The sequence below is a fragment of the Chaetodon trifascialis genome, chromosome 2 (assembly GCF_039877785.1).
Source record: "Chaetodon trifascialis isolate fChaTrf1 chromosome 2, fChaTrf1.hap1, whole genome shotgun sequence".
NCBI classification, from domain to species: domain Eukaryota; kingdom Metazoa; phylum Chordata; class Actinopteri; order Chaetodontiformes; family Chaetodontidae; genus Chaetodon; species Chaetodon trifascialis.
The window spans coordinates 24,161,516-24,177,365 of record NC_092057.1 but is presented as its reverse complement, the minus strand read 5'-3'; the positions used below and the strand labels follow the sequence as shown (position 1 = coordinate 24,177,365).

General features: G+C 42.6%; 1 protein-coding gene across 1 annotated transcript in view; it reads right to left on the bottom strand.

The window, feature by feature from the left end:
* Positions 1–918: 918 nt before the first annotated feature.
* LOC139341519 (uncharacterized) overlaps positions 919–15,850 on the bottom strand; it is a 35,899-nt gene continuing 20,967 nt past the window's right edge. Inside the window, exons 7-16 of the mRNA XM_070978077.1 lie at positions 14,856–14,960; positions 12,804–12,899; positions 12,158–12,283; positions 11,860–11,979; positions 10,950–11,086; positions 10,404–10,623; positions 10,080–10,262; positions 9,544–9,688; positions 8,124–9,440; positions 919–6,437 (exon numbers count right to left, since the gene is read on the bottom strand). Coding sequence (XP_070834178.1) covers positions 2,962–6,437; positions 8,124–9,440; positions 9,544–9,688; positions 10,080–10,262; positions 10,404–10,623; positions 10,950–11,086; positions 11,860–11,979; positions 12,158–12,283; positions 12,804–12,899; positions 14,856–14,960 — 5,925 coding nt within the window. The 3' untranslated portion in view covers positions 919–2,961. The remainder of the gene's footprint in view (positions 6,438–8,123; positions 9,441–9,543; positions 9,689–10,079; positions 10,263–10,403; positions 10,624–10,949; positions 11,087–11,859; positions 11,980–12,157; positions 12,284–12,803; positions 12,900–14,855; positions 14,961–15,850) is intronic.

Sequence of the window (15,850 nt, the reverse complement as noted above, 5' to 3'; positions counted from 1 at the left end):
AAGAGCAATAAAGTTGAGCAATGTATAATTTTTTATAAGAGTGTCCATATTAAAATCCACTAAATAGAGCTTCCCATGGGTGTTTCAAACACAAACTAAGTCTAACTCAGTGCCACCTTACAATAAGGCTCTGGGATCAAATCCATTGGCCATCTGTGAGTTTTGACGTTCTTTCTGTCAAACACACAGATGGGTCGAGAAAAATACCTCATGGTCCATTTACAAGCTGTTCAGTTACATTACATGATCTTCATCAGCAGACGAATTTGCCCTGTTGACATGGAGTTGTAGATAGTTTGATGGAGGAACTAACAGTTTTCTGGTTGAGGCATTGGCACAGGTCATTGCTGTTTATCTTTATATGTTTCTGCCCTCTAGTGGTAAAATAATTGAATGCTATGTAAAACTTCAACTCCTATCTACCATCTAGATTTATTCATAGATCCAAGGGTGAAGAAAATTATGCATCTACTGAAGTCTCACTAAAGCTGAAGTAACATGTTGACCATGAACTACACATACACCAACTTCAGTGGGTTTTCCCTGAGAGGAGCTTTGTTCTACACGCTCAAGTTTGGCATTTCATGCCATGTCTGTCTTTTATACCACATACTATAAGAATACTTCTTTTCAACTTTGTAAACATGTTATAAAGCATAAAAAAGTGACTCACTTTGTTTAATAACATCCTACAAAAAAGGCGAAGAATTTGAAGCTTTCTGTGTTAACAGAGTTATCTGGTGTGCAGGCAGATTTCTGGTTTAGCAATTCCACTTTTTAAATACTTACTAAATAACACCCTGAAGAATTTCTTGTTGTGCTTGGAGATTAAAAGTCATTGTAAGTGAACCTGACTAGGTGGCTGTTTAGCTGACAAGATACAAGTGGATGAGGAAGAAAGGACTCATAAAGACAAAATCTTGACATTGTTTTTAATGGTGGGAGTTGAGCATTACAAAGCAAGAGCAGACACCATCATTCAGTCAATCACAGATAAAATCCCTGAAACAACAATGCATTTTATGGCTTATTACAGCATGCTTTGTGAGCACAGATGATGATTTCAGAAAATTCCATCATTTGCTTGGGGCAATTTTCTCCTTGAGATGAAGGTAAAAGTAATTCAGATCTTCTCTGCTGCGAATTGGGAATAAAATACAGGAAATTATATGCTGTTGCAACCACAGGGAACAAAACAGGACAAGTTAACAAATAAAGTGTTTCAACACTGTTTGCAATAAATTGTGTTCCCAGTACTGCAGTGGTGAAATTATTTCTGCTAACTTTAATTTCTCCAGTGAACATGCAGGTCCAGTGTGCATCAGTCCTTTTTATTTTAAGAAACATTCCAAGTGAAAATGCAACAGCTTATCCACAATAAAAAGCTTTGCGTAAATCAGTGTTGTACATGATTTTGTGACGAATGTGTTGAGTTCAAGGAACTTCAACGCCAGGCTGTCAACCAATCACCGGGTCAAGTTTGACAGATGTTCTCTGAGACCCTCCCACTCAATATCGATCAGAAGCTGAAAAAGCACATACGGATAGCAACAGCACTACATACTCTAATCCTGCACTGCTTTGGCTATATGTGCCCATGTCCAGTTACCGGTTTACCACTATTTGTAGTCATACTGGGAGATCTGTAGTAATAATGCACTTAGTGTAAGGGAGATTGAAGTCGAAGTCATTATTAACTGTCCCCAAAGCTTAGAAAGAGGTGTGCAGGTTTTTATGATCTGGAAAAGCTTGCAGATTGCTGGAAACTTAAGATTCTTGAAATTCTCACTCAACTATAGAACATACTATGAATGTCTATTCAGAAACGTCCCCAAGTCTCTTATAGAATGTAGATTCCTGTTCTCAATGGGACATGTTAGTACTAATACCAAAATACTAGAAAAATAAAATAATAGAATACATGTATGGAAAAAACTGGTGGTTGACAGCCACATCACCATGCAGTGGAAGGTTCAGTGTTTTAACTGGAGGTGGAGAAAGAGATTGTTAACGAATAAATGAGAGAAAAGCTAGCAAACATATTACATTTAAATAAATCATACCAAATGTCTGTGCAAAATGACAACAAATTGAATGTGCAAAGGACTGTATGTCATCCAAACTGCTTCATAAAGTCACATAATAGGCATACATCAGCATTCTGCTACTAGATTTATAAAATGGCAAACACAGCTTTAGGCTTGATTTCTATGATTTGACGAAGTCATTTCTTACTCCAGTTTTTGGTTTTGTAAACAGTAACATTCAAAGAAGTCTCCACTGTCAATGTAAAGATATCTAAGCATCAGTTAACTGCAGTGTTTCTCATCTTCACATGGTCAGTCAAACAAAAGGCCTGTGTATGAACGGACTCAATTACTGATTCACTCTGTATGTTCGTGTGCTTATGTATGTGTGTAGAAGGCCCACTACTCCTCCTCTAAAGCTTTGCCTGTAAACATTTCCAAATGTCTTCCTTCCTTCCTTGTCTTTACATTCCTTACTTGTTCACTGTAGTAACTCATTAATTAAATAAAGGAATAAGTAAATAAACATAACAAATAACATAGAATACATTCAAGTATAGCAGTTCCTCAATACTGGAATACAAGCAGGGTCTGCTTTTACAGCTCGCACCACTCTACAGTCTGGTTGATGGCTGATTGGTTTGTGGCTCCAGTAAGTGCACAGCAGTAAGTCAGTAACCACATGCACCTCAACAATCTCAAACTGGCTCTATGATGTTGAGTTTGATGTGATCATTTGAGTTGTCATGGAGTTCAGTGACACCAGTGTGTTTCTGAGGTAACCTCTCCTGCCCATCCTAAACATGACTGTCCTGGGTCACACTCTGCCTACATGTGCAGCAGCTGTGACCTCCCTGGTGACCTCATGTATCTGAGGTTTAACACCACACGTAACTGGAAGGTCATTTCAAAGACTTCAGAGGTTGTGGTCCACTCATAGTGCAGTGAGGGTGCGGAACAGCTGAGTGAGGCAAAAGACAGAGGCGGTGAGCGCGGTGCACTGTTTGGCTAACAGCTTGGTGCTCAGGTCCTGACAGCTGCGTTTGCTGCTGGCTCGCTCCGCTGCCACACAGAAGTCCCTGAATGAACGCGCCACATCTGCCAGACCTGCAACGGCCTCGGCATTCCTGCGGTCACACCTGTCACAACCAGAGAACCAGAGGCACACACCTGCCAACTCCACCAGGGTCCGGAAACTGTCAGCAAGAGAGTGAAGCATCTCCTCTGGGCTCTGTCCAATGCCCACCACCTTCTGGCAGCCTGACATCAGCCGCCGTGCCTCTATCTGGAGCACCCGCTTGTTCTCAGTAAAGTGTGTAGGACAGGTGTCCCTTGGGTGGCGACCTCCATGGCCTGCAATAGATCGTTCAGCACCACCACTTTCCAGAATGGAAAGGAGTTGGTCCACGTCTACGCGGAGTAATTGGAAACCTGTTGGGGGTTCTGGGTAGCACTGCCTTCCTAGCCGACTGATGGTGTCCTTCTTTGTCTGAGACAGGAAACGGTCAGAGGCCTCAGACAGTGGTGAGAGGAGAGGGCTGAGCTCAGAGGTAGAGGAGGAGAAAAGGATGGAGTGTGGGAAAGAGGGAGAGAGGGTGGATGAGGTGGAGAGAAAGGAGGGAACAGGTGGAGAGGTCATGAGAGGAAGACCAGCTCCAGAAGTCAGAGTCATACCGCTGCTCTGTGTACGGCAGGAGAACTCATAGACTGTCAGCTCCTCATCAAAACTGTCCCCACCGCTGAAGCAATTGGTATAGACTGCTGGGCAGCCACAAGCATCCAGTGGAACCTGCATCCCTTCCATAACTGACTCACATCCAGATGTGAGCATAGAATTGCAGCCAAACTCAGACTTCAAGGGTGGGGTAGTCCCCACCTCAGCTGGGGTCTTTGTTTGGGATGGATCCTCACAGATGGTGAACACCCTGCATCCAGAAGAGAGTGATTTTGGTGAATCTGAATTCTGCTTTGTGGGCCTACAAAGACCCATCAAAGGCCTGTCGCTACTGGTCCGTTTTACTTTTTGTGACTGACTCTGAAAAAGGAGTCCTGGCCCGTTTAGATTCTGTGTTGTTACCACTATCGGAGGGGGGGCAGAAGGTGAGACATTTCTTATAGGGCCGGGGGTGTCCATCTTTAGGCCTGAAGTGTCTCTTTGGAGGCTGTTCACTATGGAGGCTGGAGGCTCTGTTATTGGTCCTGGTGAATTCTTGATAGGTCCAGTGAACAGAAGCTGATTTTGGTGTTGGGATTTGGGCTCAGTCTGGACAGGCAATAGAGAACTTACTTCCTTCACCTCTGGCACTGAATGAAAACTCTTTGCTGAGGTTGTTTCAACAAAAAACTCCCCATCCACCTCTGATCCTGTCACCGTTGTATCTGAATCATCTGAATCCACTGACTCTGCAGTTGTGCCCGTCTCAAGGTCTACTGTTTGTGTGACATCATGAACATCTGTGATGGTGATCTCAATATTGTCCCCACTGTTGTCCTCAGCAGTACTCTGAACTACATTCCCTACCCCAGCTTGGTTGAGTGTTTCCTGGGATCTTGATAAATATAAGGGCAAGTTTTGAATCTTCTCCCTGAGTGTGGAGGCAGATAAGCGACCCATAATGCTTGGGGAACAGGTCTGGAAGAGGAAGTGAGTTGGAGAGGAAGGGTCTTTGGAGAGATTGTGGATTGAGGCTGTGTTAGCTTTTGCTAAAATAGGACTAGCTAAACTATCTTTAGCTTCAGCATTGGGCATAGTGGAATCACTTCTGCATCTGCCTATCTTTTGATTCGAACATGAAGCACTTTCCTGTGTTTCCTCACTTTTCAATCTAGTACCTGAATTAAATGTAGGAGATGTGGCACTTGTTGCAACTCCAAGCTTTGCAGTGATTGAGTTTATAGCACGAGCATAATCAGAATTAACTGAATGAATTCTTGTCTGAGCTTCACTGTTGGTATGAGGTTTAACAGTCATTGGAGAATCACCTTTAATTGCTGTAGCTGAATTAGCACTGATGCTATACTTTGTAGCTGTACTCAAGTCATATTTCTTATCATTTGAACTAGAGTTTAAGGAATAACTCACCTCATCATCATCAAAAACGTTGTCCGAATTGGTGCTGTCAGTGACTTCATCGCTAGTAGTCATATTAGAACTAACAACACCGATACCGATGGCTTCATCCTCATTAACACAGGTAGTTACTTCTAAGTGTAACTGTGTTTTGTTAGTGTGATTTTGGTGAAAAAGTGGCATCTCCTCAGAATTAGATAAAGATATTTGCGTTGAAGTTCCCCTGCTTCCACTTTCCCTTTCTTCCCTCACCAAACCGTCTCTTTGAGATTTGTGAACTGCTGGTATTGGAGGTAGAGGGGATGAGGGTGGAGGGGGTGGTGGTGAGTATGATGGAGGCTTTTCACTCACATCTTTGAGCTCATGTTGCTCTACACATAAGTTTTGCTCTATTGCAATCAGATGGGCTCCCAAAAGGCCATTCCTACTCTTTTTATTGACATCTATCAAACACGTAGGCAGTGGGTTGGTTTCTGGCTGCCTTTCAGCATCTATGAGAGGTCTCTTTGAACTGGATGAGGAGCCTGTCACCCCGTCAGTCTTCTCTTCTTCCTCTGTATTGCCCTCTTCAGTTATTTCAGGCAAAAACATATGACTAGTGAATGGCCCATTTCCCAACACACTTGCTGTCTCCTCCTTCTCTTCCTTCTCTTTCCCTTCACCATTCTGTCCTTCCCCTTCCTCTTTTCCGTCACCTCTCCGATCAGCACACTCTTTCCCGTCTGGATCCACCCGGCAGCGGACAACAGTGATAGGAGGAGATGCTGCCTTCACTAGCTCTGTGACTGATTTGGATTCCATTGCATCAGGTTCCATCTCCATTTCTTGCTTCCTGGTTCTGGAAGGGGGCTGTGGGTCTCTGGTCTGCTCATGAGACCCAAAACCACGAGGAGAGCCAGGCCCATGTAGGTGTGGTTTGGACAGGATGGGTTTTGACTCAAGCTGAGCTGGTTCCCCTTCAGAGTGAGTCAGGGAGGAAACAGTAGGACTGGGATTCTGGGTTTGCTCTGAAGGTTCAGGATCTGAACTCAGCATCTGTGCATCATTGGCTTCTGTCAAAAGGCTCTCGTGGAGCCTATTAGAGACCAGGTCCTGCCTTGATTCTGGATCTGGCTCCGGATATGACACCCTAGAGGTGTAATCAGTTTCCATGAAGGAACGGCGCTTACGGGATCTTTTTCTGAGCTGGAACAAAGTTTCTCTGCCTCCTCCTTCCTCATCTCCTCCTCCCTTTCTGTCTTCTTCTGCTTTTCCATCTTTGTCTACATCAGTCACAGAGACTCTGATGTCACTGAGGCTGAGTGTGCTGAGCAAGTCCAGTTTCATCTCTCTACAAATATCTGAAAGAAAAAAAAAGACTCAGCCAAACTTGTGAACAGTACACAGAATTAGGGAGTAGACATACTATCAGCCATCCAAATAAACTCAGTGACAAATTAACCTCTAGCTTTGTAAGCTGAGTGGCAGGGTAACTGTTATTGAAACTTTCTTCTTTTTTTTTTTGTGATTTCATGAACTACTTTATTGATACAATAAAAAGTTGCATGTCACTATGGGCACCAGGGATATTGTTTCCACTGCGGATGAGGGAGACAACTTTTCCAAATCTTTCTTTTTTCCTCTCACTGTCCACTTGCGAAAATCCGGATAACAGAGTAGATATTATAAAAATCCTTCAGTTATAATGTTCTAACAATTAAGCTTTACAAGCATCAGTGACTGATTTTTCTACACTAGGTTTCACCTGTCAGGCTACACAAGCTTATTTGTGGGGGTAGCTGGGGCTGGGCCCAGTCATTTGTCATGTCAAAGTATTAGGTCTCTATGAAGGAAACAAAAATACTTTAAAACACGCACGCACGCACGCACGCACGCACGCACGCACGCACGCACGCACGCACGCACGCACGCACGCACGCACGCACGCACACACACACAAGGGGGATTTCATCACTTGTGGGGACATTTCATAGACTTACATTCATTTCCTGGAGCCTTACCCTAACCCTAACCATAACCACTATTTGCTTATTCCTAACCCTAAACCTAACCTAACCTTACCTAACCCATAACCCTATCCTCAGTCTGCACCCTAAAATTTAATGATTTAACTTGTGGGGACTTGTATTTTGTCCCCACATGTGACTGTGTAAACAGATTTTTTGTCCCCACAACGTAATACATGAGTGCACGCACACACACACACACACACACACACACACACACACACACACACACACACACACACACACACACACACACAGTTAATTTCACTGAAGTTTAATTAACAAAATGTACTTCAAGTGTAATAAATAAAGGGACTCATTCGGCAGAAAAATGTCCCCTGTGACTTAGCAGATACATTAGTGCATACATTAGTAGATAATAAATATTGTAGCATTAATGTGCAAGCAGCATTTTACTGTTGTAGCTGGTGAAGGTGCAGCTAGTTTTAACTACTTTATATAGTTAGGTTGTTAAATCCTGTGGTTCCAAGCCAAAGGGTCAGACCCCTCTAAAGGGTCACAAGATAAATTGGAGTGGTTGTGAGATGATTAGGAATCAGGAAAGATGGGTAAAAACTAAATTCTGTTGCACAAATTTGTGTTTATTTTTGTACTTTATTTTTCATGTGAAATCAGTGGAACGTCTAATAACTCTTAGATATATGAAACATTTGATAAAGGGTCCCAGTCAGGACATTGCCTTTCTGTGAGGAGTCCTATGCCAAAAATGTAGGGAACATCTGATTAATCTCATTGTCTAAAGGCTCTATAGTCTGAATCTTTATTGACAGTGGACCACATCTAGCGTTACTGTCACAGTAGGTGTGGTCAGAAGCGCGGTTTACTACTTTTCTGCCAGTTATATTGCATTGCTCTATAATGGAATGCTGTATCACTTCTGTGGAGTAAAAACTTTAAACACTAGATGGACGCAAAAGCAGAATTAACCCCCTGTGCTTTCACCCCTCTACAGCGCTTGAAAATGTCATGTGATCAGCCTCACAAAGACAACCAAATCACCTCTTGGCATGGCCCCCGAAGTTGGGTCTTCAGGTGAAGTGAAGCGATCTCTGGCGTCAAAGAACTCGTCATCAGAGCTGCTGTCTCCAAATCCAGGTGGTGGGTGGAGGATGGGAATAGGCTCCTGGTCATCGTCCTTAACTGGCTCTCCCTCTACCTCCTCTCCATCTTCTCTCTCATTATGATGCATGGGGCACGGCAGGCTGCGAGCGCTGTCAGGGGTGATGTTGGAGCAGAGTTTGTAGTAGCAGCGAGCGTCACTTTGATTGAAGTTAAACACAAAGTCCATGTGGGAGGAAGGGGAGGATGGGGAAGGGGATAGTGCATGCTCTTTAAAACTACCCTCCCCACTCACACTTCCGCCTTCACCTGCTCTTCTCACGGACTCATCCATTTCTCTCAACATCTTCCTCCTCCTCAACTCCTCTTCTACATCCTCATCATCCTCGCTGGCCTCTGGAGGGCTCGGCAGGGAGTCCACCAGGCGGGAGAGCTCAGTGAAACATAGGGAGCTGTCATCAGAGCAGGGGTTACTTGAACATTTTTGGAGGTGGTGAAGGCTCGCAGAGGGGGAGACAGGTGCCAGCAGTTGGGGATCGGCTCCATCACCTGACCTCCTGCAGCCCCCTCCTCCTCTGCTGTGAGTTGTGAGATGGATCAGGGGATGGGAGTGAGCTGGTGGAGGGGCGAGGAGGTGGGGCTGAATGCGCTTATGAGAGTAGGGATGAAGCTGAAGGGGAGAGTGAGATGATGCATTCGGATGGATGGAGGAGGAACATGAAACTAAGTCGTCTTCCTCCAAAGCATCAAGGGAGTCGCTGGAGGGGCTGGTGAGGACACGAGAGTCAGACTGACAGGAATCTGACGCGTCCGACACAGATGGCTGCTCCTTTGTTGCTTGCACCTCTTCTCCACCTCCTATTTTACCTTCTTCTCCCGCTCTGTCCTGTTGTTTCCCTAAACTCTTATTCGTCGTTTTGATCTGTATTTGCTGGCCATCCTGAACTCTCTGTGTCTCTTCCCTGTGCTGTGCTTCTTCATTCTTACCCTCTCTATTCTTGTCTAGTGGACACCTTTCCTTTTCGGTGTCAACATCCTTTTCTTCCTTTTGCTTTTTGTCTCCCCAGGGTTTATCTCCTTTTTCTTTGCTGTCTTTGTTTCTCCTTCTGTCTCTGTCTTTTCTTTTTCTTCCCTCTGGGTCTGATGAAGATCTGACACGAGGGCAGGGCTTCTCATCACGAGATACCTTGGTGACCAGCGGTTCCATGTCCAAGTCTGAGGAGTTGTCCGAGTCGCTGCCACACCTTGACACATAACCTGCGAACATACATTAATATGAATACAACACGGTGTGCCGTTGCGTATGTATGGATCATTTTCATGACTGCACATTGCCGTAAGTTAGTTTTTTTTTCTGCACCTTCCTCAGCAGACACTCTATGTTTCTTGGCATCATCTATCCACGGAAAGATGTTGAGGTTGGGGTCAACAAACACTCGACAGTACCCTGCTATTAGGCAGGACATATCTTTGGCTGCCACTGACTCCAGTAGCAATGTGATGGGCTTTGTATGAGAAAGGAGACAAGATGATATGAGATGAGACAAGGAAAGAGAGGGAATATGAAGACAATTTCAGCATTGGATAAACATTTAGCATACAGTAATCTTGCTGTATCTAAAAGAGTTAGAGTATTGAAAAAGTTCAGGTGCATCAAAAAATGCAAAATGACATGACTCTATTAAATATGCAAAGGGACAGCGTCTTGAAAATGACAAACTGCATGAACAAAGGCTGAACAAATAATGCTAATTGGTATTCAACCTCATATAACCCACCTTTGTGGCAATGTTTTCGATCCTGATTTAATTACAAAGTAAGTTGATGAGGTTTACAGTATTCGCCCTGTCTGTTAGGTGTTAAGTGTATGATGTTTGTGTTTATTCCAGCTCTTACCTTGATGTCCTGCAGGTATATTTTGACCAGGCTGACCTTGTCGGATTCAGGCAGCAGCTCGATGCGTGTGATGCTGGTGAACTCTGTGAGGGTGGACAGGATGCTCAGTTTGTGGTTGACCACCTGGCTCACACCATAGCGCGCCCCCACCAACAAGGTCACCATTGACTCCCTGTCTTGGAGCTGAAGGGTGGGAAGTCAGGGGACAGGTGTTGAACAGGCAGACGGAGGAGAAATTATAAAGAAAGAGAATATTGAAACTTTAATCGACCAAATCTCAATAAAAAAAGAATAGAAACATACAGTAAGCAGTCCAAACCCTACCATCATGGTGGCACTGAAGGATTTCCCTCCAAATGACTTGAGATCACTCAGCTCCTCCAGGTAGTTTATCCGTGCCTGATCGACTGACAGGCCCTTCTGCTTGGGATCGTGTTGTGATTGGCTCTTCTTCATGTGGTATGCGATAGCCTTCCTCAGATCTTTCTCTCGCATGTTCCTCAACAAGGTAGATGACACAAAGTTCTCTATGCCCCACGTCTTCCTGGAGCAAACATAGAAACTCAGACTGAGAGGGTCTGTTTGTGTGCACAACGCTGTTAGACACTGTTATTTGTGAATTTGCAGTGCAAATGAATGAGTAGCATCCCCTTGATCACAAACCATTCTTTCCTTGCAGACTACAAATGACTTTCAAATCTTAAAATGCATCCTTGATGGCTGAGTGCTACAATTATATTACCTCCAAAAAGGTAGGACCAGCATAGAACCCCTGTTTGTTTGAGAGTGTTCAGTAGGAGTAAATGAATGTGTCAAATACGGTTTAATTTAATGCCTGTCACTATCATTTAAAATACGTGTGTGTCTCACGTGATAATCTTCAAGTTGGTCTTTGGTGACTGTCCACAACTGGCCAGTCTCTCCTGGATGTGCAGTGCAGCCAGTCTCAAGGCGGTGTTACACCTCATCTCTATTGCAAAGCGCTCCTGCAGCACATCATTCACCCCCTAACACACACAGACAGTGAAATCAGTACAGATAAACATTTCATTTGGAGAAATATTACGTTACAATATTATGTTATGTTGTTCTGTCATTTGCACATTTCAGGACCATCCATAGTTTGTCTACTTGTATGTCTCATTTGCAGCATTTCCTTATTTATTGAGTTGAGGAAAAATATCCAGATCCACAGAAGGTAACTTGGTTTCAAATTTAACAAGAACTTGTCTTTGGAAGGACTTACAGCTTTCTTTCATAGGGAGTGAGCCAAAAAAAGTCAGCACTGAGCAGAGAGTTTCTTTCACTCACACAATATGGTGTATTTACAATTCAGGTTTTGCTTTTTAAGTAACAAACTCTCCGTTTTCCTTGTTTGAAGTCACTACAGGGCAGGGACAAAACTATAGTGGGATTTAATGAAAAACTGCACTTCAAAACAAGCTGATGTTTCAGTCTGCTGATTTACTTCATAGTGAAATGCCTCTAATGCAGCACTCACTGGACTGATTACATAACATTGCTTCTTTATTTGATTCAGATTCAGAATCCTCTCTGAGGTGAGGAGACTTGTTGAGGTCTCTTCTTCTATTGATGTTGCATCAGAGTTTGCAAAGCAGCTGATTACATTATTTTATTGCATTATTTTTCTACCCCTTAACACTCAATGCATAAATAAATAAATACAAAAATAAGTGAAAGGTAAAATGGAAAACTTCTGATTCTTGGAGTTCTGCTGAAGCCTGCAGTTTATCTGCAGGTCAGAGGTTCATCAATCTACCTGCTGGTAGAGGTACACAAAGGCAGTGGGATCCTCCTGCTGCAGCGTCTGGAGGGTTTTGGGCATGAAACAAACACGAAACAGACATCTGTAGCCATGGGCCTCTTTCTTTTGCACCACCTGAACACACAGATACACACAGATACACACTTTGCTTCAAATATGCATTTCTGAATGTAGGTAAAAGCTTTAATACGGTCACTGAATAAACCCACGTCCAAATAGAGCTGCAGTGTTGATAAGTCCAATTGAGGAGGCTGTAAAACTTGTAAAATAACTGTTATTAAAGTGAGTGTACCTGCTGTATCATTTCCTCGTCATGTAGGAGCAGCAGTTTGGTCGTGCTGTGCTGCTGCTCCAGCACCAGGGAGAAGTGTTCAATACGGCTCAGAGAAAGCTTTTCCTTCAGTGTCATCACAATGTCCTGATGCACAGAGAAAATTACATCTTGAGAGACAATATTTTACAACATCCAGAAACATAATTGCTGAAGTGAGTTGAGCTGGGGTTTGTAGGTCTCAATGAAGCAAGGGGAAGTCTGAGTAGTCCCTGAGAAGCTGATGCACAATATGTATTATTGATAAAAACTGAAGGAGTGACTGAACCACATTAGTTGTAGCTTTCAAATTAGACTGTAAATTCAGCCCAATATTTAATTCGTGATGTTATATGGTTATATTGAAATATGAGGCTATTGCAGGCTTGAAATTTCATTACATTAATTGACATTTATAGAGCTGTGTCCTTGGCTTGACTCCAGTCAAAATATTCTTACCAACAAGACCATGTGCATGAAAACTGGCTTCAGTTTTGACTTGACTAAGAATCCCAGAGACTACTCATGAACCTCAGTGTCAACTCTAAATCCCCAAATACCATTCGCAAGTATAAAGACAACAATAGGAACGGACACTAATATGGTAGACTGTATCTTTGCAAAGTACCTTGACTGTGGTGCTCGGTTCAAACTTAAAGGCCTTGGTCTGTCCATTCTCCAGATAGACCTTCAGAACGTTTGGCAGGAAGAGCAGTGAGTTGCCCTGCAAACCAGACATGGGGTCAAAGGAAGTGTCATGTGAAACTGTGAGCGTTGCAAAACCTGCTGGTTCAAGAGGATTATAAGTAACAGCAAGGGAGAACAGGAAGATACTGCATGTGACAGAGTCCAGGAAAGAAAGCAGTTTGTGTCTCTGTGTCTGAGACATAGATTTAATTGGTTGACTTTTCCTTTGTTTGGGTATTGAGACAGAACAGGCCAGGGCTAGCTGGTTAGCATGCTAACTTCAGTAGATATCGCTGCAACACAGCACACTGATGTTTGCTATACTTCTTCACATTCATTTCTTGAACCTTTCAAACTAACATTCTGGCCATATCTTACACATTGTACTTTCCAGGCTGACAAACAACAAATAACACACCTTGGCTTTTCACGAGGCTTAGTGTTATGGAAAGATGGACCATGTGAGCACTGTAAATCTGTCCTTAGCCTGATTTTCAGGGTCAAATGTAGCACAGATTTCCAGAATATCTGCGAAGTGCAAAATAATGCTTCCATCTACTATGGTTATGCCAGTATAACAACTGTTACACTGTTACAACACTACTACACTATTTCTCCATTGGGTGCTAGAAGAAGAGGACACAATGAGGTATAAGATGTAATTAAAAGGGCATCAATCGCACCTCAGATGATGGAAAACCATACAGAAAACATGATGGAGATATTTTTTACACTTATATTTATACACTTATATTACACTAGATACTTTTTATACTTTTTTTTTGACTTCTGCATGAATTTGAATTACTGGGCAGCCAAATTAAAAAAAGGTGAATAGCTTTACACATTGTAACATGCTTACACAAGGAAGGAGAGATTAGCCTCGTCTCACTTTCAGCTCTTCTCTCGCAGCATTTCTACCATCATATCCTCTGGCCTGTTTCTATCATCTTTCCCTGCCACATCCCTGTTCTCTTCTCATTTTAGAAAGTGTTTTTCTCTATTGACACAGTAATGTAATGCAACATTGATGTATATTTGAAGTTTAAATGGAGAGCTTTCGTTCATTTCATTTTAGACAACCTCTCCCTTGTCACCCTCCCATCTTCCATTTCTCTTGTTTCCTCCTCCTTTTAATGGTGGCTGACAACATCCCCACCGTGTCCTCCCCATCTCCCTCTGTCTCTATTTCTACCTCTCTCCTTAATCAGAGACTTATTATTCTGTAATCAAAGACATTAGGACTGGAGCTTGAGGCTAATATTGATCCATGTTTTCTCTGTGATTAGTAATGGCCACTCCAGCCTCTGCGGTTTTCCTCATCCAGCTAATTTCACATCCGCTGTCAGGATGGAAACTCTGACCAACCAGAGCCAAGCTTCTAAGAGAAAAACTGCATACACTTTGGAATAATACTGACCGAGTATAAAACTTCACTCCTTGTCATTGTGCAAAGGTATGTCTATAATAGGTAAATACTGCTACATTCAATTTCATTCACCAAAAAGCACTGTGTGTATCCCTGAGATCTAAAAGATATGCTGAGTGCATTTCCTTCCTTGTGAAGCATTTGCAAAGCCAATTTTTGAAGTGTTTTAAATCTTGCATTGTCTGCATTCGTGTATACTAAGTTGTCCTCTTCTTCCCTGTCATTGCAGGTGGCACTGAGTGTCGTCATATGTTACAGCCTCCTGCTGATCAGTGGAATAGTGTGACACCACTGGAAAGACTATGTATCAGTTAAGTTTGTGAATGAGCGGCATTCATCTGCTATGAGCAAATCAAATTTGTACAAAAGATGTAAAGGTGTTGATACCTGTCAACAGCAACATAATGGTTTCAAGTTGTTAATGAATGTGATGAATATCAACTGTGTCCAGGAAATACTGTCAAACAGGTATATGTAAACTAGCACTGAAGAGAGGGATGGATGATTTGTAACTTATTTGCATCAAGCGTGCTGAATAGCTGCATCCCATGTTCTCTCACTCACCTGAGAGTGGCCATTGACTTCCACCTCCTCAGCAAAATGAACTTTGACAGGGTTGGACCTGAGCTTGGCCCGTTTCTCTGGTGTGATGAATGATGACTTTGGGCCCTGGGAGGGATACAAAGCAATAAATCAATTTGTTATAGTATTTTTCATAATTGAATCATGACTGGATGCGATGATGGTATATTTTCAGAGAAGCACAGTGGTTCATGTGAGGGAAATGAATGGATGCACGTTCTGTTGCTTTTGTTTTGCATTTCACCCGAGAACACAAACAGCTATTGAACCAAAGCTATTCAGTTATTTAACAGGTTGATAGCAAACACATTGACTTTCTTTGGTTGACCTCAGGTTGTACTAAAACTTAAAGCAGTTAAATTCATCTTGCCAGCCTCAATATCACTACTGACATCAATGCTATTAGACTGTTAGAAAGAGCTATTACACACTGGGTGTATCCCTTTTTAAAAATGTATGAATATAGTAACAGTAATACTATTTCATTTTCAATACAACACAACCATCCAAATACATATTGTCCTTTCAATCCTATTGATCTTAGGTACAAGTGCTCAGTAAATATAGAGTAGACAGATAAAGATAGAATATAGTAAAGATAAGCACATTGTTGCCTTCATCACTTAAAAGTTACAGTTGGTGGATTAACTTGACAAACAATCATCCTGCACTTATATCACTGATTTTAGCAAAAACCTTCTGGGTTAAGAACTGTTTTGATGTTTTGTTACCATCAACAAGCATGGCAGAGATGAATATTTTCTGGTAAATGCTAACAATTGCTTAAAACTCAATAGTGATTTCTTGGAGGGGCTGTGGGCTATGAATCAGATGGTAAAAGTGCTTCCATCAGCAGAGCCACTGATGAGAATCACTGAGGAGCAGCAATTTATTCACCGATCTACTTCACCTTAGTGCAAACACATACATCACTTTCACAGATTGAGGTACACGACCAGCACCCACACACACACAGT